The sequence below is a fragment of the Corapipo altera genome, unplaced genomic scaffold (genome assembly GCF_003945725.1).
Source record: "Corapipo altera isolate COAL_440 unplaced genomic scaffold, ASM394572v1 71, whole genome shotgun sequence".
NCBI lineage: Eukaryota > Metazoa > Chordata > Aves > Passeriformes > Pipridae > Corapipo > Corapipo altera.
Window position 1 is genome coordinate 6,610,362 of NW_020884916.1, and position 22,992 is coordinate 6,633,353.

The following is a 22,992-nucleotide window of genomic DNA, read 5'->3' on the forward strand; positions in this document are numbered from 1 at the left end:
TGAGCTTTAAGCTCCCTTCCAACCCAAACCATCCTGGGATTCCATGATTGTCATTCTCTTCTGTTTGCATGTACTTAGAACAGTTATAAAATCTTATTCTAGAGCTGAAAGTGTTTGTAACACACAGTGGGGTAACATTCCCGAACACCCCCAGCCCAGCCCTTTGCCCACTCTGCAGATTGCTTGGGTGCAAGTCACCAAGACCTCAAACCCCCCCTCAGAGGAGAAAGAAAGCAGCAGCTGCCGTGCATCTTCACTCAAGAGACCTGGATCTCCCATGTAAAGTTGGCTGAGCCCTGTGGAAGCAAACAGAACCAGCCCAGTTTATCCCAGCCCACAATCCTCTGGTACTGATGTGTGCAAAGTGACAGCTGGGCACGAGATGAACAAACCTGCTCATTGCCTGAAGTGGGGCCTCAGATCCAGAGAGCCCTTTGGAACATGACAGAGTTGTTTGTTCTCCTGTACACAGGAGCATCTTGGAGAAATGTGGCCATACCAGTTCTGCTTAAAACAATTAGGAACAGAGAAAACCCTTTAACCTGTTCTTTGCCTTTCCCAGCAATCATTTCTGTCTTGCCAGTACGTCTCCAGTCACTGTCCTTTGCCTGACTCAGGATGTCATTGTCATGCTTTTAGTATATATATGAAATAAAAATGTAAAACTCACTGTAAGTTTAAAGGGTCAACTTTTCTCACGGATGCTTCTCTAACTCAGAGCAGGTCTTTATTGTTAACCAGTTACTTATTCAACCAAGAAAACAGTTGGACCATGGAGACCTAATTAGCTGGTAATTATTCTCAAGCTTTGCCTCATCTGGATCACAAGACAGATCCTTATCCTGTATCAGTGGAGCCCCATTGCAGGCAATGGAAGAGGGTTCATCTGTTAAACTGGATCCTGTCCACAATCCCGATATTCTGGAAGACCTTGGGAGTTTTCCCACTCAGGCCTGCAGAAACATAGCAGCTAAAGGCAAGGGCTGAGTGGAAGACTGAAGTGCAGGCAGCGCCACAGACGGCTGGGAATTGCAGGTCAAAGCAGCAGCACAAAAAAGAATGGGACTGGAGACTCCAGACCAGAGACTGGAGTGAGACCCCTCCACGCAGGGACAGTCATTCCTCCTCTCCTTCCTGCTAAGAGCTCCATTTGCTTCTTTTTTCTCCCCCGATGGCCAAGTGCCCTCACTCCCCCTCACTGTCCTACAGCTCCCCCAGCTGCTCTGGTGATGGGCAAAGCCCGGGCTGGAAAACATCCCTCTGGAATGGGCCAGCAGCTGCTCTCAGCTGGTTGATATCCATGAAGTTGGTCCCTTGCTTTCCTCTGCCCAGATCATCAAGGCCAGCTCTGCTTGCTGCTAAACCATGCCCTTGGCTTTGGGGTGGTTTCACATCCAACATACCAGGATCCAGCCTTACCCAGACCAAGCTCTGCCACCTCCCTGCCAGGCCCTCAGCCAGTGCTGCTCCTGCCAGGGATTGTCAGCCCCAACCTCCTCACCCCAACTGCCCATCCATGTCTACCCAGAAGTTTTTCCTGAAATAATTGCAGCAGAGATGTTCTATATCTCCTTTATACATTATTCATTATTCTACTCTAAAACATAAGGGAATAAATCCTATTTCTGTTAATCCAGGAGCAAACATGTCACTGCAATTACTTTATTACTATTAATCACTAACAGGCTATGAAGGAGTCGTAATAAGTGGAAATGTATTTTACTGTGAAAAATTTTATTATTAAAATCTTTTTATTTATTCTCTAGCTACTTCTGACTAATTTCTTTCTGGTTTCTTAACAGGAGACTTTCTATAAGCCTTGACTCTTCTTCCATGTCTTACTGTATATACCTATTTTAATATTAGTATTCTCCTAGACTTTAGAGCTACAATTGTGGTAAACAATATTTTTTTTTTAATACACAAAGCACAGGGTAAGATACAGAGAAGAATTAAGACTAAAAAGACCTGACCCTTCAAAGCTCATAAGGAGCTTTCCTACCTACAACAAGGATCCATGGCTGATGAAAATAAAATTTCATGTGAGTTAGTAAGACTTCAGAAACTAAGTCTTAGAACATTCTTCTTTCTATGCTTAGGCTCTCTTCCTTTCTTAGAAAAGGGGGAAGATGAGCTCCCCTTCTGTTTATTTAGCAGAGATCTCATTTTCTTCTTCTCCTTGTAGCAGAGAGACTTCCACAGTAAAGCAGGAAGCGCTGACTAAGTAAGGAAAATGTTGCCTCAACTCTGGTAAAGTAATAAGAAGAAAACAATAGGAAATGAGAGCGTAAAATAGAGCAGAGCTATGAAGAATTAAAATGTAAAATATTAGTGTAGTAAGTAGGAGCATCTCTGGAGTACGAAGAAACATTGATGGAAGTTGGAGACAGACAGGGAGCAGGGACAGACTCTCGGGCTGAGTCTGTGTTAAAGATGCTCTGCAATTGCTGCTGTTCTGTCCAGCAAGATGGAGAGTGGAACTTTATCTGCCCCAACAAAACTTTGAAACAGGTGGAAGGCAAATGAGAACAGTTCTTTCTTGCAAACAGACATGATCAGGATCTGTGCAGTGAGTTAAGCCCTGAATGAAGGACACTGCACCTCTGACCAGGGAGCAGCTGAGACCAGCCTTGAGGCTCCTGAGCTCCCTGGCAGCAGGGATTAAAACCTTCCAGAAATGCCAGTGGAAAAGGGCTGGAGAGAGCAGGCAAGGAAATAGGTAATGGTGAGAAGACAAACAGCTCAGGGTCAAGCATAAAGCTGAGACTGTGGGCAGAAAAATGGGACAACTGAGTTAAGGAATTTGGAGGTGCTCCTTAAATGCAAGGGGACTGGACTCACTGGACACATGCATTAGTTGTTTGATGTCCTGCCTCCCCTTGCACTGATAAAACAGTGAAAAATCTGGGGCTTAACTGTTGGCACCAGGGTCTTAACAGCTCTGTGTGTTTGAATGTCCTAATTACACTGGATGGCAGCGGAATTAGAGCCGATTCCCCCCGTTCCTCACGGGAACCAGCTGGTCTGTCTGATCCCTGGGCTGGGCTCAAGGCCTGTCCCTGCCTGGCGCTGGGAGCACCCAAAAAGCTCTGTCTGAGAACACACTGCAGCCCAGAGAGGGGAAGGGAGGCAGAGCTGTGGGGCGAGCAGTGGCACAGCCTGAAGGATTGCAGGTTCCTGTGGTGCCTTGGCTGGTGTTGAGCAATCAGAATTTGACAGATTTGCTTCCAGAACGTGTGGTGCAGTCAGGTCATTCTGCAGGACCAAATCTTTTAGTCCAAGGCTGCTCTGAGAGTTTCAGTGCTACAAGTAGTTTTGGGTGATGAACCTGAGCGCTCCCCAAGCATCCCAGAGTCTCCCATGCAGAGCTCCTGAACCCCTGGAGCTCTGGGCTGGTTCCCAGCTGATGTTGAAATACCCAAGAGGCAACAAATCCTTCTGGGAATGGCACTGCTCTTCAGCTCTGGCCATGGAATGGATTCCAGAGCTGTTCCACAGGTAGGAACTTCATGTGAAATTGTGCAGGTCGAGGAAGGACACTGAGCATCACGGGCAGCCAAATTAGGCACTTTTAATAGGAGGGAGACTCTCCTGTGTCTCAAGCCCCAGCCCCTCTCTTGGCTGGCTCCATGCACACAGCAGCCCTTTGTGTGAGCAGCCTCCTCAGGAGAGTAAATTTGCCCAGGACCTCTGAGAGGGACTTTTCACTGTAGCTGAGGTTTTGATCTTTCCTTGTTTAGAAGGAATTAATCTATTTATGGGCATGATCAGGCTCTGCCTCTGTCCTTCCCTCAGCATTAGGCAATGAAAGTTCTGGCCTTACCTGTGAACCCCAGAGACCCAGGAATGCTACAGCTAATTCTGGTATGTTTTGTTATTTATTGACTCCCAGAACTCCTGTCTCTCCTTGTTTGTCCTTGTATTAATCAAGTACAAGTCTATCTATAGCAGGGAACTGCACAGCACAGCCCCTGAGTAAATGAAGAGCAAGTCCTGTTCCAGCATACTGGGGTAACTGGGCTTCTGGTTGGCAGATCCTGACTCTCTGCAGCCTTTTGGGAGGGGATCCTGTAGGACACACAGTTCCTGGGCTCTCTCTGGGACTGGTGGTCTTGGTTTCTCTTGAATGGCTGTGCAAAGATCTATCTACAGGTTTGGATTTGGGTCCTGCAGAGCCCAGAGTGATGAAGGCTGTCTAGAAACCATTAATAAAGCTCAGTCCTTGATGGCATCAATAAGCCCTCTGGGCTTCTTGCAGGCTGAGATAGTGGCAGATTGTCAAAATTACTTCAGGTCCTGGAACACCACCCATTCCAGGATGAATAGGTTTCTTGTGTACAACTCACATGATCCTGGTGTTTTTCTGGTGTCTCTATGGAGACTGGAGACATTCTTCTGATCTGTTGGTTTGGGATCTTTGCTGCTTGCAGGTAAATTGTCTTGTAGCAAAAACGAAAGTAGAGATAATCCCCTGAATAATGAATAAAGCATCAGTCACAGAACACCAAAACATCCTGGCTGTTTTATAGAAGGAGTTAGAAATATTTTGATTTTTCCTTTTTAACATGCTACCATCCAGCTTGGCAGAGATTTAGCAAGACTTGTGCAAAAAATAATTTGCCTTAGGCAAAGCTGGATGAAGCAGTGAGCATTCACATGTGGATCCTCACCCAAATGAGGCTGGAGCAGGGATGAAAGAGTGAAGCAGTGTTAGATTTGGGAAGTCTTCCCTGCCAATAATTGGGGGTGCTTTTTGAAAGATGTTCCAGTTCCAAACACTTTTTCTCATGAGATCAGAAACTTCCCCTCACTGTTGGCTCCAGTTCCTCTAGGAAAGTGGGTTAAATGAGATTTTTGTTACCTTGGCCATATTAAAATAGTTGTCTCTGTTTTCATTGGCATCCTGAGGACAGCACTGTGGGGAGGATGAGGATGGTTTGGTGCTTCCTTGCCCTTAGGGGTGGGTTGTCACAACAGTGTGGAATTCACTGGAGAAATGGATGCATGGGGAAAATACTATTTATTGTCCCATGGATATTTGGGAGGAATAGTAGGGGACCAGGTGATTCTGTCTTGCCCAGACTGGCCTCTCAGGTGGTGTGATTAGGACAGGAGCAGAAACAGTTGCCTTCTGGGATGTTCTGCAGGATTTTTTTTTTCCTCCTCAGCAGTGGCCTGGCCATGACTGGTACAATCTGCCACCTCTGCTCCACAGCGAGTGCCCCTGTTGTGTTTTACTGTTCAGGGTGACATAAAATGCTCTTTGCATTCCTGGTTGCCACTCCCAAACTCCTTAGCCCTAGTTTATGAGCCCAGATCCTACCAGCCATAGCCTGGAAAAACAAATCCCACTTGCTGAAGGATGGCAAAACCTCAGGTGTGCATGGTGTCTGTGCAACACCCAGAGAACCAGAGCACCCCATAAATATCTCCTGCTTTTCCAGAGGCTTTCCAGGAGATGGGGAGGAGACCCTGCTCAGAGGTGTCTTTGAAAAAGCATTCCTGTCAGGGGAACAGAGAGGACCAAGGGCTCATTAAACCCACATAAAGTGGGTTTACCTTCTATGTGGGATGTTTTACACTCTTACAGGCTTCAAAACAGTCTTCCTGGCATGGGGCAGATACTACAAATTCACTTTATTTATGTGAGGCAGATGCTGAGATCTTTTACTCAAAGGGATTTTTATGCACTGAGACCTTTCACACTGAGAGGACAAAGCCTCTGGATCCCCTGTAGCGAAACACTGGCCCAAATTGTGCCTCCCTCTTTCTAGCCACACATTGGATTTTTCTATTCTGGATCAAGTATCCAACCCAATATCACGCCGAAAAAGGCATACACTGGAGATCAGAGCACTGGTCTTTAGCAGGATTGGTTATGTCTGTACATATCTGTTTCCAGAGGTGGTTGGATTTCACTGGAAAAGGGACTTTTCTAGTGATTAAACCTGGTAATGTCAGGGGCTTGGAAAGGTATCTTTGCCCTTTTGATATGGAAAAAGGAATTCAGAACAAGAGCCAATGCACTTTAAGGCTTTGGCACTTTAGTTTGTCCTGCCCATTCTGTCAAAAAGGGTTTGCATTTTAAATTCGTGTTTGAATGTGGAAACCAGTGAGCTGAAAACCTACTACACAGAATTCCTTTCCTTAGGGAAACGATCCCAGGGTACTTGGCAATGTATAAATACAGAAGCAAGAAATCACAACCAGCTAACTCTGCCCTGAGCAGAGCCAGGTACTTGGGTACTACCTAAATAACAACTTCAGTAATACAGGAGCAGCTTAATTCCCCTTGCCTTAATCACTGTCTTACGATACTGTTTGTGCTGGGACTAAACAAGACAGCTCTAAGGTTCTTAATCCTTTTGCCGGGGTGCCCTGCGCTGGGGCTCCAGCGCTGCTCACAAAGGGCCTGGGAGCACCAACTGTCACAGAATTAAATCGTCTCCAGAAGCGCAAGTTCAGAGCGTCTCCTGCCGTGCCTTTCCCGACTGAACACGACTGCCCTCCTGGAGGACCTGCTTCCAACCCTGGTGCCGGGCTGCCCTCCCTGCTCCTCTTCAGGAACAGCCCTTGTTGACTGCAAGCACAGTTCTATTTTCCTCTTCAATTCTGGTTGAAAAACCGCTTCAGTCAGTGAATTGCGGGATCTTGTCCCCTGGGGTAATTCCCCGGTGGAAAAGGCAGCGATCCCGGTCTCTGCTGTCCCCCCGCACTGGCGCCGTGCAGGTGCCGGGCTCACGCACCCAAACTGCGCCAGGGCTCTGCCCTCAAACCTCCCCGAACGCGTCTTTCCCTTCCCAGCCTCCCGGCCGGCCCCATTCCCCGACCCCAGAGACACCTCCGGGAGAAGCACTTCCCAGCAGGGCTGTCCTGCCTGGGAAGAGTCCTGGGGCTCCAACAGCTGCTCGGGGTTTGAGTCCCCTTGGCAGATGTTCGCTATTCCAGCCACTTCATTAATTTTGGAAACAAAACCCCTGATTATTCACGACCAAAGCACCCCCTTTTTGATTGACAGCCAGCGTGTGTTTCAGACAACATAACCCACGTATTGCTCTGGCCACTTGCTTTTTAAAAAATCATAAAAGAAATCAAGTTTCGCGCTGATCCCACCTGCCAGTTCACCCCCCTGGCTCAGGTGAGGGCACTGCGTGCCCGGGGCACGGCAGAGGTGCCAGCCCCTCGTCTCTGGATATTCAGCTCTTCAGATGGGAGAAGGAAACGTTTAAAGACAAGCAGAGACTCTTGTCCTGGGATCAGTTTGTGTGTGAGATCAACGAGCCCACATTTTGCTTCCCTTCTTGATTTCTGATCTAGTCAGGATCTTGGGATACTCTCGGATTCCCGGTGTTGTGCTCTCAGTTCAGGAAACATTGCTGTGCTGTCGAGTTTTGCACAGGCAGTGAATGCAGGATGGATTTGGGAGGGGGTGGAGGGGCTGCAGCTCCTTCCCGGACACTGAGGGAAAGCTTTGCTGCAGCTCCGGGGTTTAAATCAATGGCTTGCTCAGGATGTTGCTTCCGAAATATTCTTTGCAATAATGTGCAGGAAGCACTAATTGCTGAAGGTAACGTTGCTGGTAATTATTTTGTCTCCTAAAAGAAATAATAAAGTGTCTGGAAAAGGCAAAGAAAGCAGCTCTTAAAATGGTTTACGTGTGAACGAAGAGGTGAGTTTTCATAAAGTACATTCATAACAAAGTCAGTTCATCTCCTTAAATATCCATAGTTGGTTTAGGAATTAAAGCAACTGTTTAAGTAATTTAAAAAGAATTATACCATCAGGGAGGGAAGAAGTCCTTGAACCCTTTAGTTATTATCATACTAGTGAAATTCCTGGTACCAAGATGGCTTTAGTTTCTCAAAATAAAAAGAAACAAAACCATTTCCAGCCAATTTATTTTAAATCGGAATGTCCTCCCAGTGATTTAATGAGCAAAATATTTTTCTTTAGCTTTGTTTTATTATCATTTACTGTGCCGTGGTTTTTGTTTTTGTTTTTTAAGTAATAAAGTTTTAAGAAAATAAGTTCAACAGACATATCAAAAGTCTGATATTTCCTTGCATTTGCCTTCCAGTTTTGACAGCGTGTGGACAACACAAATATCTTATTTTGATTTTGGGGCTCTCCAACTCAGCAAATGTATCTTTGAAATGAAAGGCAAATGGTACTTTCAATTGAAAGAGAAATATTGCTTTCACAAAAGAGGTCAAAGATAGTTTTGTAGTTTTTTGAGGGCTTTTAAAAAATACAGTTGAAAAAACAGAAGTTGCCCAAATCGTTGAGGAGAGTTTGAGATGGTTGTTGCCTTCTGCAAAGACAGGTTGAGTTTTCTACGAGTAAAATAGGGGTTTGCTGCCATTTGGATCACCGGAGCGTGAGAGCTGAGGGTGGCTGATGACTTTTTGCAGATTATATTTAAATCCTTGTATGAAGCCTACAAATAATAATTTTTTGGGGGGTGACAGATCTCCATAATGAGCCTCTCTTTTCCCATGTAAAGCCTGCGAGCCGGCTGTGGCTTCTGAAAAACCTGCAGTTCATCGGGAGGATTCCACCGATTCCCCGGTACAGGGTGTCCTGGTGATTCCTGGGCTCAACCAGGTGTCCGAGGCCACGGAACTGAGAAATAAAACTCAGAGCTCAGCCTGGGAGGGAAATTTTCAGTGGGGAAACCTCTGCCCTCAGAGGAAGGGGCTCAAAGCTCAGCTTGGCGAAAAATCCAGCTGAACTAAGCAGGGATCCGCCAGAATATCCTCTCGGACTCGGGGACCGAGTAACGCCACTTCGGAGAAAAACATCTTCTATATATTAGGTATATATTATATATATACCTATAGGTGCAAGGCACCTACAAACAGGATTTTTTTTCTCTCTCTGCCGCTCTCCAGCACTTCGCGGCCGGGGAATGGGTTTGATGCCGGTCCGGGGAAGTTGTCGGGGCCGTGGATGCGGCATTTTAGGTTTTTTTAAGTAATTACAGTCTAGAGGACGGGGAGCGGAGGAAGAAGAAAGGAGGAAAAAAAAATCCAGCCCCAATCTGGAACCTTTCCAGGTTTTGCAGTAAGAAGAAAAAAAAAAAAAAAAAAAAGAAAAAAAAAGCCAAGCCAAGCCACACACCCCGGTATCTTAAAATAGCGAGCAGGGAGGGGAGAGGAGCGGCGGATCCTCCCAGCCCGGCGCGGGGTGACAATGGGGCTCGGCGGGGAGCAGCGGGAGCCCTGATTGACAGCCCGAGCCTCCTAAAAAGGCCGCGCGGCCATGGCAGAGATGCTTCTCGGAGCCTTTATATAGCGGGGAGAGCGCGGAGCGGCCGCGGAGGGACCGGCGGGGACACCGCGGGGACACACCGCGGGGAGACACCGCGGGGAGACAGGGGACACAGCGAGAACACCGAGGGGACAGAGAGGAGACACAGAGGGAGACAGAGGGGACAGAGCGGGGACACAGAGGGGACAGAGCGGGGAGACAGAGTGGACGGAGTGGGGACACAGAGGGGACAGAGCGGGGAGACAGAGGGGACACAGAGGGAGACAGAGTGGACGGAGTGGGGACACAGCGGGGACAGAGCGGGGGCACAGAGGGGACACAGGGGGACACCGCGGGGTCCGCTCGGGCCGCCGGCCGCCCATGCGAGCCGGGCGCGGCCCCGACAGCCCCGCGCAGGGGTCCCGCCATGCACGGCCACCCCCAGCCCCATTCCCAGCCCCCTCCCGAATCCCAGCCGCATCCCCAGCCGCGGCTCCCCGCGCCCGGCCGGCCCAAGGCAGGCAGGAGGCGCTACAAGACCTTCATGATCGACGAGATCCTCTCCAAGGAGACCTGCGACTACTTCGAGAAACTTTCGCTCTACTCCGTGTGCCCGTCGCTGCTGGTCCGGCCCAAGCCGCTGCACTCCTGCGCCGGTAAGCCCGACCCCGGGGGGCCGGGGGGTCCCCGAGCGATGCCCGGGGCTCGGAGCGGTCGGGGGGGGCTCGAGCGAGCGGCTCCTGAATCTCCCACCGCATCCCAGCGCTGCCCTGGATGAACCCCGGCTTTCCCATCCCAACCCCACAGAAGGGATTGCTCCCACTCCCGCTGTTTGCCAGCGCGGGATAGTTCTTAGTTACCATCTCCTACTACCGTTGGTTACTATCGGTTGTTAGTTACCATCTTGTACAAACAGTCACCCGTTAGTTACTCTCCGTGGGCAGCGGTGGGTTCAGCCGAATCGCCCTCGGGGTGGTCACAAATCGACAAACAGCTAAAGACCAGGAGTTAAAGAGCTCCACAGGAGAAGAAATCGCCCTTCACCTCGTGCTCATTGAAACCTCCGGTGATTATTTCATTGCGTCTATGGGAGTGCAAAGAAATTAAGAGAAATACTGGGAAAAGGAGGAAAAAAATGCTCTAGAGGTACAGCTTTTCTACCCTAAATTCTCATGTCTTTGAAAGAGCTTAAGCTGTTTTTAACAGCAAAGATAGGAAAATAATTCTGATGATTTTGCAAACAGAGACACCACAAATAAATACACCAAGTGGGTCTGCCCTGTACAGACAACACAAGGAGTGACTGGGTCTTGACCATGCACGTTATAAAATTTCCCAAGCAGACTGGTCTAATGTGAGCCTTTAAAAATCCACATTAAAAGTAAAAATAGCAGTCTTAGAATGCATTTCAGATTCTAATAAATAAATAAATAAATAAAATAAATAGATAGATAGATAAATAATAATAATAATAATAATAATAATAATAAAATCCCTCTGTCTGGTGAAGCAGGAAGTTTTACAGGTTTCTGTCCTTCTCATAAGGCCACTCTTCCAGTGGTGACACCTGATGTGTTCAGAGAAATGAGACGATGAAACTGCAATCTAAAAATACAGTCTTCAAAAAATCTTATCTATTGACAAATATTCGTAAAGGACTAATTGCCAGTAAAAATAATATCTATTTCAAGGTCATAGAATTCTAGTTTTCCTTTTTCTCTTTCCTGGGAAAGCTCATTTTGTATCTGTATTAAGTTCTGTTCAAAAGCTCAATGCCTGCACTTTGACTTAGGTTTGTTGGTTTGGTTTGTGGGTTTTTATTGCTTGGCTGAATATAAATAAGAAGGATCTTTTCAGCTCTTAGCAGAGCTGTGCTAATAGAAAACTTGCTGTTGGGGTGTATTAAGAGTTTGACGAGTAGAGTAAATCCTTGGTCCAAGCACAAATCTTCCTCCAACCACAATATTTATTTTGTAAATACAAGTTATTAAAGATCCAGAAGGGATTAGGGGGCTGGATCAGAATTAAGGCTCATGATGACCAGCTTTGGGGAAGAAGAAGTTACCTGAATAGTGTGATCCTCACTCAACATTTCCTTCTCCTGATGGGTTTGCCCGTGAGGTCCCTTCCCTTCCCGAACGAATCGCTGACATGTTTTTATATAGGAACTGGTTGTTAATCAAGATATTGCTGACAAGGGAATTTTTCAGAGCTGATCCCTTGCTACTGCACAGACAGGGAAATTCAGAGCTTGGCCAAAATAGGCATGAAGGTCCCAAAGGGGTTCAGTGTGTAACACGCAGAGACCCTGATTCCGCCCACAGACCTCAATCCACCAGGATAAGGAAAGAGGTTTTCCTCTCCTTCTCTACAGAAGGACAGAGAATTAGACAATAAAGTCTCTTTAGCACCCAAAAGGAATATTATCAATGTCCAGAAGCTGTATGAATAACTCAGCATCAAAAAATACAGCCTGGGTGTCACCTAAGGGCTCCTCGGGATTTTGGATGGGTGAGGTGCTTCCCAGCAGCTGGTTTGACTCTCACCAGCCCCATGGGAAAAAAAGAGAAAAATTTTAAATACATTGTTCTGGGTCAAGTATATCAAGTGTTGTCTGTGCAAGAGGAGTTTATATTAATGAAATAATCATTAATATCCTCGGATGATTCGGCAGTGGATTCGGAGTGATGCTGCTGTGCCTCCTGTGCTTACTCTTCAATTAAAGCCCTATTTCTCTTTGTGCCTGGGATCTTTAATGAATTTGCCTCAAGGTTGTGTTTCTGGCCCAAGCTCTGGCCTGTCCCTGTGTCAGCCTGGTTGTGAGTATCTTGCTTTTAATGGAATAAGCTTCATGGACTTGCAGTGCTCGGGAAGTGAAATACAGAGAGAGACTGGAGGATTAAAACTAAAGAATAAACTGTTACAAAAGTCCATGGTTCCAAACTGTCAGATCCTAAGGTTTATAGGCACAATTAAAGGATTATGTGTATTAGGTAATGGGAATTTTTTTGAATTATAGAAGACAGGAAATTATTGACTAAGAAACGGACAGTACCACAAAGGAGAACTAAATGTGAAAGACCTTGAACAATATCCAATACAAATCTGTAAATAAAATTTAAAAAACAAACGAACACAAAAAATAACCCAAAGACACACACACAGAGAAAATAAACAAAACAACCCCAAACCACCTGGGGACTAAAGGCTGCAGAAATACAGCACTATGGCATTTAACTTACTGCCCGCCTTTGCTTTGCCTCTGGAGTTAATCAGGACGGAGTGAGCACTTAGCCTCTTCAAGATATAAAAAACTTAATCTTAACCCAAACCTAAACCACAGAAATTTGCCTTACTGTAAGGTAAGCTGAGACCTGGGAGGGTTTGAAGCAGTGATGAGTAACAAGTTTCTCCAGCTGAACCCCTTTTCAGCGGCTTTTTGTTGAGTCGGGAGTCAGGTTTTGTAGCTGTTTTCATGGGCTAAAGAGTTAATATTTCTTTCATCTTGGGTGAAGTCAGGGAAGGCTGATCTGCCTTTATAATTTATTTGGAGCTGAAAGATAGAAGCTGTTGTACGTATGCAGTCTGTGTGTTCAACAACAGCCCTCATTAAGTGACGAGAGATCGGAAAACTTCGGTGACCCGGTGGAAAATGGGGCTCCTTCAGTTGTGACGGAATGTTGGATATTTGAGCGAGTGCAGCTGAATTGGGAAAAAACAGATCGGCCAAGTAGAGGGAGAAGGGGGGTGGAAGGAGCGTTTGGGACTTTTTCTGGGCATGGTGAGGTCACAGATTGACAGTTTAGTTGTAAGGAGCATTCGGGAGGTCTAATGTGAAGCCATCAATGTCACTGGGGAGATTCCTATTGCAGAGAGCCTGGAATAACCCCCAACACAAATTTTTCTTTGGAAAGAAAACTTTTTCCCTGTGAAAGGGTTCCATCATCATCTTAAAATTTGGTGTTTGAAATTGTGGCATTTACTGAGCAAATAAACAAGGCTGTACCCACACCAAATCTGCACCAAAATGCTGGTCTGTGTTCAGAGCCACTAAAAAAATTTAAAATAAATATTAGAAATATTTTTGGATGGTGGGTAATACTACTTTCACTTGTGACTTTTTGAGTTGTGAGAACTGAGGGAAAATACAATTTTGTTTCATGGTATTTATATTTTTATTGGCTTTTCATATTCTGTCATAGCTAATTAATTTGTATAAGTAATGACACAGAGTTAATATACTTGGTTTGTTACACTGATTGCTGAAGGTTTAGCAGACTTCTATAAGAACCACTTTTCAAATTGTCTTTATATAATTTTTCAATTTTGCATTTTAAAATATCCACTGTAGAGTCTGTTCCAATTCTGGTTTGTCTCCTGTATTTTTCATAATCTTGGGTAAACCATACATTTAAAATCCAGTTGCCATATTTGTAGTTTTGTGCATGACAAAGAATTCAAGGACTTTGTCATCATGTGATGTTACAAGGTAAAATTGGAAATGCTCCCTATTTATAAAAGGAACTAAAATAGTTTAAAAATTAAATCCAAGGTGGTCGTGGCTGTGGTGTGGAGGGGAATTGCGTGAGATCCCTGGTCAGGGTGGAATTTGTGACACTGTGTATTAATAATCAACAATATTGCTCTTGGATGGTGTTTTTTAAGCTCTCCAAACAAACTGATATATCTGGATTGCAAAGCCTTGCATTGCTCTCAGTTACAGACTCTGCAGTTATTTCAGCAAAGTCAGTCGTACAAATTATTCATTGTCTGCTGGGTGTTCATTTGTACCAGACCCTATTCTACAGCTCATAAAAAAACCCCAAATTTGAATGTATCTTAGTGGTTATAATTTAAATCCTAATGAGCGTCAGTGTAATTTATGTCTGTCCTAAGCCAAGGTTTTTCCTGGTGCCTGTCTCAGATGGGGCTGTGCTGGTTTCTCTTTAATTGCTATACCTGAACACCACCTTGGAAGGCACAAATACCTCAGTATATTGTGAGAGAATTAGCTACTGAACATAAAGATATTTACCCCTGTGGAAGGGGAGTTGTGTCCAAGGGGATTCTACTGCTCCATGTACATTTAAAAGCACCACAACTCTGGAAGTGGAACTTTCATCTTCTCCTCTTGTTTACGTAGTTTTGAAAATTTACTACTCTTCTTGCTGTGCAACAAGTTGCCTTTAAAGAACACTAATAATTATTACCACTTGCTTTCCCTGAAATTATTATTGGGATTTTTGGCTTGGTGGATTTTTTTGTTTGGGGCTTTTTTTGAGGCCAAGACGTTGCTCGGTGTTTGTGCGATTGGGGTTTCAATGTCGGCAGGTGTCTAAAATTGTTCAAAACTTGAATTCTTCACTTCCAGTTCTGTGTCTGTCTTATGCTGTTTTATATTAGGATGATATTAGGAACTGCTTTTCTTTTTTTTTTTGAACTGTCATTTTCCTTGTGTCCATGGTATTTTCTGGATTAAACTGAACGATACGCGCCAGGGCCTGCAGGGACTCATTGTTCGGGAGACAAAGTGTGACCTTTGATGTTTCTGGTTCCTCACTCAGCCTTTTTAGGGAACCACAGTGAGAAAGTAGATTTACTTTACATTCCCTCAGCCTGGAATCTTGAACTAGGGCTGGATTGTTGTCCCCCAATACACAGTGGCATCCCAGTCAATATTACAAGGTGTTGGAAAGAGTTTTGCTCTTACCCGATGTGAAGTGGGTGCTCAGGAGACCTAAATGTGTGCCTGTGATGTCTCATTAATCCATGGAAAATCTCTATCCTAAAATGTTGAGGGAAGCAGGTCAAAATGAATATGTGTTTTTATACAGGATTGGTAGGGGCAGACTTAAATTGCAAAGCTGGAAGTGTCTCCCTTTGGAAATCTGCTCTGCTGCAGGGCTGCCTGGGGTTTTTGCTGATTATTTGTGCAGACATATGAGGAAAAACAAGATATTTTGAAAACTGCCTGCATTTATTTGGTTTAGCTTACAAAGATCTGTATAGTTCTGTAGTTGATAGCAAAAAATAATGGCAAAATGAGAAAGGAAATCTGTTAATCCTGGAAAATACAAAGTGCTGCTTGTGTAGATGTCTGGGATTCCATATTAGTGAAGCTATTGAGTATTTTTAATAAATGTAAGAGAGTTCAGAGATGATATTGCTGCAGAGAGATTACAGAAGATGCCATCACATTCATGCTGGTGTCTTGGAGCGCTCTTGGAAAACTCAGAAAAGTCAGGATTCGCTGTCAGGAAAAAGCCCATGTGAGGAGCAAATGGAACAAGCATATGGAGTGAAGGGGGATTTCTCTGTAACTGCTGCAGATTGGGAATAAAATGAAATTTTAAAGAGCTCAGTGTTTTTCAGGGTGGCCACAGTGGTTTTTGCATGTTTTGCTGTCTTCAGCAGAAAACATAGTTCAGAAATGCCCAAAAGTGGCATGTGGGGGAGAATAATGGGCTTGATGATGCTAAATAGATACTTGGAGAAATCTCTGCTAATTTTCTCTGTTGGATTATATCCAATATTAGAGGTGGTATTTCAGAAGCAAAGCCAGATCAGAGTCTGCAAACTGAGCAGGGAAATCTGGCTCTAAAGAGGTTTCAATGCTAAATATTAAGAAAATTGGAATCAAGACTGATTTTGCTGTCTGTATCTCAGCACGCTTAATAGAGAATATTATAGCGAATAAAAGAAATCAGTGAAAGGCAAAGCTACAGAGAATAAAACAAAGTTCACACCCCAGTGATTGCAATAAAACCTCCTGTGGCAAATAATCAACGTTGTGGTTGTGGTTGGGCACGAACAGCATTGTGGAGGAATGTTCTAATAGGGGGTATTAATGAACGTGGGATTCTACTGGGAAAATTGACACCTACACCTCATTTTCTAAAGCCTCTGGAGCACAATTTGAATCCATCTGCTCAGTGAGGGAGGTTTTCTAAAAGGTATCCTTGGTTTGGCCACTGCTCGTGGAGTCTGTGCAATGCAGATTAGTGCCTTTATTATTATTTTGATGACTTTGATTCAACTTGCTGCTGTAAAATGAAGGAAAAGACAGTCTCATCCGGTAGAACCAGTGACCTCCAGCATTGCTGCCCTCAGGACAAACTGGGTATGAACAAGGCTAAAAATCCTCCCTGGAGAAGGTGGGGAAGGAATTGAGACTGTTCAGAGCTGATGTGTTGTGTGAAGCTTCCAGTCCTCCCCAGGCTCAGGGAACAGATCCATCAGAGCAGTAGCTAAGGAGACTTGTTGTTTTTCCTTCTGTTTACTTGTGCTGAGCAGTATCTTCGTTTTACACGGGGAAGGACAGCTCCCTGGATCCCAGCCTTGGCAGTGTGAGATCAGCATTGATCCACCCTCAGAGAGGATTTGCTGCTGACAGGGCTGTTGGGAGCAGGTCTGGGAGGTGGAGGGGAATTTCTGCCTTCCAAACTCTCACTTCCATGCTCTTGGTTCGGGTTCGTAGGGAAGGACTGCACCAGTGGATGGCAGAGCTGATCCCCGGGAACTGATCTTCCCATCAGGAGCTGATCTCTGGAGGCACTTGCTCAGTGCTCTCACGAGACTTGTTTCTCAATCCACTGTTGGCAGTTCCTGGGCTTAGAGAGGCTCTGCTGCTCCGATAATCCTCATTTCTCCATTCTGATGATCATTCCTCCCGCTCGCTCCCTTGGTCCCTTGTCTGGTCAGAAGTAACTGTGCAGCCCTGCTGGGAGGAACTGGAAACTTAGGATTTGCATCTGCAGACCCTGCACAAAATCTCATCCCATCCAGGTGAAAATAGGAGTAGTCAGAAAAATGGATGTTTTGGTTTGTTGGTAGATTGAAAAAATAGTCATCACTTGTCCATTTTAGTTGAGAGTAAAGGAAAAAGTTACAGATTTTGTTTGGCAAGGTAAAGGTTTAAAAAGTGTGTGTGTGTAAAACCAGATCAGAGAATACTTGATCTGGAATAAAATATTGAAAAATTATCTTCTAAAGGCTGAAACAAAACTGTATATCTCCTGCCTTTTTATGAGACATTTGGCAAAGCAATGAAGTTAGTTTTGGTATTGCTAAATTTTCTTTCTTTTTATTTTTATTTTTCTTTTTTGAGGAAAGAAAACCATTTTCAGTTAGTTCTGTGTAAGCATTCTGGATGGCAGAACCCAGGACATGTTAACATGAGCTTCATTTGCTAGGAAGTAACAGTTCCTTGGAAAATCTGGAACCTATTTTGTGATCTCAGCTGTATTTGTGTAAGTCAAGTCAAGACAAGGCCTGTAACAGGATGGGATCACAAGGACAAGCTCATGAGAGCTGGGCAGTAGAATTCCAATGTTATCCATTATTTCTTGAGTTCGCAGGACTGTGGGAGAATCCATCTGAAAGGCCCAGTGAGTGATGTGAAATTCCCAAAACTGCATTTTAATGACACCTTAAAAAATAGAACCCTCTGGTGTTAGGACCTGGCTAATACAGTAAATACTTAACATTTTCCATTTTCCAATATTTTCCCACCTTTATGTTTTGACTGATTCTTGGCCAGAAGTCAGCTCAGAACACGGAGTCACCAGTTGCAGGTACTTTGAACAGGTGTTTGGGAACAACTGAGACCCATTTGAGTGGCTGAAGGGAAGGGTAAAAAACACCCTTTCTGCAAAATATTCTCCATCTGCCCCAACGTGGACTCCTGCACTGATAGTCAAACCTCACTGGACTGCAGTGAACACATCCCGAATATTTAAGCTCTAAAACCAAAACCTGTAAGAACCCTGCCCTTGATAGACAAAACCTCTGCTTTGCTGTTCTTTTTTCTGTTTAAAAAAATCACACTTTTTTTTCTGTTTTCTGACAGAAGGAGAAAACCAGTTTTCCTCAATTTCCTATATAACAAAATTACAACTCTGTTTGGAGATGTGATGACAGAAAATTTGTGCATATATGGTCTTTTTGCCAGAGCAACAACTTTCAGTGATCTTAAAATGTGCTTGGATGTGCATGTTCAGGTCTTATCCTGTAAATTCTTTGACAGGCCAGTGGTTTTTATTCATGTAGTTGATTTTCTGACTCCAACAGGACTGCTTATGCAGAGAAGGGCTTGAACTGGATTTATATTTGCCCTGTATCTTGGATCATCTTACTACTCATTTTGTGGATTTTCTCCAAAATCAGAGAGTTTTCCATGTAGTTACCAACTCGTCTTTAAACACTTGGCCACCATTTGGCTTTGGACATTCTGTTCTTTGGATATTCTAATAATAATTTTGCAAGTCCCTGGGTAGTTAATGCTACTTTTCCTGCAGTGCAAACTATTATTATTTTTTTTAAGCTGAGTTTCACCTTACAGGGATTGAATTTCATCTGAATTCAATTTTAATAGACATCTTGAAAACTAATGTTGAAGCAACGAGTAGCTTGGAGTGTACAGGTACCTCTTGCCACATCTTGTGTAGAGCTGCCTACGTTGATCCATTAAAAGCCAGAACACTCTTGTGTAAGCATGGAGGGTTGAAGCCTTAATAAAAGCATCTCCTTTTCTTTTAGAAGACAGAGAAGTGTGTGTGATGCTTAAGTAGGGTATTCTATGACAGATTAGCTTGTCATCTTTATAGCAAAATTAGCAGTGGTGTACTTTATTATGGAAAACATCTCCTTCCATGTCGTGCTTAACATGATCCATCTTATGGAAGGCCCAGTGCTCTGGGTGGGGTTTATTCCTGGGGCTCAAAGAGCAAAAAGATGAAAAGTTCCCCTGAAATAGAAACCAGTAATATAATCATTGAAACAGTAAAATGGGGTTTTTTTGGCCACAAAACAATTGTGTAAGTTTTGAATACATTTCACTTCATCCTTCTGCCTGTTTTGTTCCAAACCTCCTCCTGACAGCTTTGCTAACAGTTAATTTTGTTCCTGTGGTGACTAAAGGCTGGAGGAGCTGATATTTGGAGGTTGCTGTGACAGCAGAGGACGGTACCACTTTGGGGCTCTCTGTGTTCTTTGCTTCCCTCAAGCAGAGCTGCTTTAGGTGGCTGCTCACAGGCAAGTTCTCCACTGAGGGACAGGAGGCTGTGCCAGAAGTTAAAAGGGTTCGTTTCACCTTGTTGCAATAAATTATAGAGCAATCATAAATGATAGGAAGGAGCTTGATGAAGTGGGTGAGGAACAATTGATGGATTATTTTAGTTAAAATTACTTAAAGCCCAGTCCAACTCCCACTGAAGTCAATTAAATCACAGCTGGATCAGGGCCAAAATGAGTCAAATTCAATTATGCCTTAACTGTAAACATTTGAAAGCACATTACTGTAAGGTAGTTCAGCACTTAAATTACATTAAAACAAAAGCATTTCTGAAACCCCAGTTGATTTTGTTGTATTTGTACAGCTCTGGTGAAACCCTTTTTCTGGGGGCTGGGACACAGGGACCTTTTTGAGTGGTGCCTGATCCCCACAGCACCTGCCTGTGGTGGAGAGATGGCTCAGACATTGATACTGGAGACGGATTTCTGTCCCGCACTGACTCGCTGGGGGAGCGACTGCATCACAAGAGGCAGCAAAGATGACTGAGAGGAGCTTGTAGAAATCCTGGTGCTGTTTCATCTAATTGTCAGGATTTAGGGAGCTTACTTGTGTAAGTATCAGCTCATAAATTAATGGAACTCTCACACGAGCTAATCTCAAAGCTCTGCTGCTGATGGGTGTTCATCTGTGTCTCAGCTGAGCAAAGTACCGCATCCAAAATACTAGTTACAAAGAAAGAACCTACATGATAAAAAAATGGAATTATAAATAATTCAATTTGTCAAGTTCAACCACATATGGTGGTGTTTTCACAAAACTGAGCAGATTATCTTTTAAATAGTGATTCACAAGCCTCATTAAAGACAATTTCTATATTTTTTAATAAATTTGGGATTGATCCTTTTTGTTCTGTCCTCAGGATTTCTCTCCCTGTTCCTTTTCCAGCAGGGCCAAGGCTCCGAGTTGCAGGTTTAGGATTTCCTGGCTGGCATTTGTCTCCTGGGGTTTAACTCCACATCCCAAGTGTCATCCCATCAAAACCTTGGGATGTGGGAGCCTATGTGGACAGCAGGGAATAGCTGTTCACTGGGGTCATTCCCATCTCCGAGTGAACTAAATTCATCCCCACAGATAGACGAGCTCCCAGTCCATGCCAAGCTCTTCTGGAGGGTTGGGATCAGTCTGGTTTCATTTCTGCCTTTGTAGCAGTTGTGTTAAAGTAATCGTTTTTTTCTGAATAAATTTGAAATCAGGCTACTGCTTAATTTTGAATGGCCTCATCAGGGGGAACTACACACAAAATGGATGAAGACCATAATGTAAGGCAGAGGATAGAAATGTAGGTGCCACAAAAACCCTGTGGCTTTACTGGCTTGCCCAGGAACTGGTTCTCCAACATGAAAGAAGCTACTCCATGTCTGGATAGTTATATTTGTGTCCTTAAGAGAAATTTCTGAACTTTACAATTAAAGTCTTCAAAAACCCTAACTGAAGTATCTCCCACATGACAGTCCAATAGTGCTTGCTGTGGTAATTCAGAGAAGAATTTATACACCGCCTACATGTGTTAAAATGACAGATAGGCCTGATCCTGGTTTTAATGATAGGACATCTCTCTGACTCTGTGAGAGGTCTTTGTGGGGGATGGAAGTGCTGGACATTTGCAGAGCAGTGAGAGGACAGAAAATGGGACACGAGTGGGAATTAAAAAACTCAGTTTGGCTGCTCGCCCAGCTGCACAGGAGTGCTGGGGTGTCTTAGAGCTGTACCTGGCTCAGTGGACTGGGTTTTAGTCTCAAAATTCAGTTTGGTAAATTATTTCCTTTCCTTTTTTTTCTGTTTTTGCAGGCATTTGGCTTTTTTTTTTTTTTTAATCCTTTTCTCTTTTCCATGTTTTTCTATTAATAGCAGGATCAATTAATAGCTTCCACTGACACATTCTAAAGAGCTTGCAACTATGAAATAGCAATTTGTCCTTTGGAGAAGAGGAAAAGTGATACCCACCCAGCAGCTTGAATCAGGAAAAAGGGACAGAACCATGATAAACATTGGTACAGGATTTCCATGGCACATTCTCAACTCAGAAAAAATACTGCCCATTTTCTTCCCTGTCAGTGAACAAGAACACCACCAATGAGACTCTTTGATAGCAATAGGTGACTGTGGCTTTAATATGTTTGAAAAAGCTGATTTCTGTGATCCATGCCTTATGTCTCCCTTCTTAATATTAAGATTAGTCATGTTACAACTTGCAAAAATGCATTAAAGTGGGTTGACAGCTATTTAAAACCCCAGCTTTGCTGTTCTCTGCTTCCAGATACTGCCCAGCACAGCTTTGGCATGAGGGCTTTGACTCATCAACTCCCCAGTGAGCTCCAATTTGGTATTGCCTTTCACAAACCAAACCCAGTCATAATGCGCTTTCCTGCTGTATTTATCTCTGAGTGTATACCTGCAAAGTGAAAATGGTACTTTCCTGGAGTAAATTATGGGATAGAAAATCCTTTTGGCAGTGAAGGTTGCCCAGAACACTTTCATACATCACAGCGCCTTGACAGCAACTTCACTGGAAGAAAAACATCTCCTTCAGGGGAATTACCTTGGGAAAACTCCCAGTATTTCCTAGGAAGCAGAGCTGGTGGTGAATTTCTGAGTACCTCTGGTGTGGTTTTCAAGGCATCCTGTGCAGTTGGACTCTGTGACCCTTGTGGGTCCTTTTTAAGTCAGAATATTGTGTGATTTTGACTCCTTGCTGAGCATTTGCTGGGGCACATCCCACTTGCCTATGAGATATTCACTGAGCATTTCTTACATATGGAGTAAGTTATCATAGAATTGCTGCTGCCAGCCAGTGCTGCTTTGTTAATTAACTGAAAAATCCCTCCAGAAACGAAGTGTTCATTTCCACTACCTGGTGCATGGCTTTAGTGTAACTTAAAAATGCAGCGGACTCTTAATCTGTCTTCTCAAAATGTTTGTTTTCCCCAAAGCCAATCATGGCTCATTTGCCTCCAGTAATTGATACCAACATTGGAAATATTTGTCCAGTTGTCAAGAAACTTAATTGAAGTGTTTGACAAATTACTGTGTCTGGTTAAACTGGGGTCAGTTTTCACACTGGGAGAAAATTCAAGTGCACACCTTATCTAGTTTGTCTCCATAAGAATTGTCTTCATTCAGAAGTCTCATTTGTTACAACTCTCAGTAAATAGCAAGGCTTTGGTATTTTCATGTTGCACATGATGGCAAAACGTTGCTTTTCTCAGCACCTCTTGATTTCCCTCCTGTCCCCACTCATTTACTCCTTGAAGTCAACAGAAGTTTTGGGTGTGTAGAAAAAGAAAAGGAATTGCATCAGACTGCAAATATATCAGCATTTTCTGCTGAACATTCATTTACTGGCAACCTGGGACATGCCGTGGATCTCTGACTGGAGCCGGGATTCTGCAGAGCCCATTGAAGAGCTGGGAGCTTTGCAGGTGTTTTGGCCATCCCTACTTGGTTTTGTCCTTGACTTAATGTATGCCACGAAACTGTTACATGCTCACTGAATTCCTCATCCTTCCCATTTTTTAAAGAAAAGAAGTGTTTCATTACACACTTACATGAAAATCCTTTGCTAAGAAATACAAGAGAAGCCCAAAGTAATGTGGGCGTGGGGACTCTGCATGTTTAACATGAGGATTAATTAAGTACAAATAAAATTCTTCAGCTTATTCCCAGCACAGTGA

The 22,992-nt window shown here is 44.0% G+C and overlaps 1 protein-coding gene across 1 annotated transcript in view; it reads left to right on the forward strand.

Annotated features, from left to right (window-relative positions):
* The first annotated feature begins 9,676 nt into the window (after positions 1–9,676).
* The window catches only part of BARX2 (BARX homeobox 2), a 33,521-nt gene continuing 20,205 nt past the window's right edge, over positions 9,677–22,992 (forward strand). The window contains exon 1 of the mRNA XM_027655431.1: positions 9,677–9,905. Coding sequence (XP_027511232.1) covers positions 9,677–9,905 — 229 coding nt within the window. The remainder of the gene's footprint in view (positions 9,906–22,992) is intronic.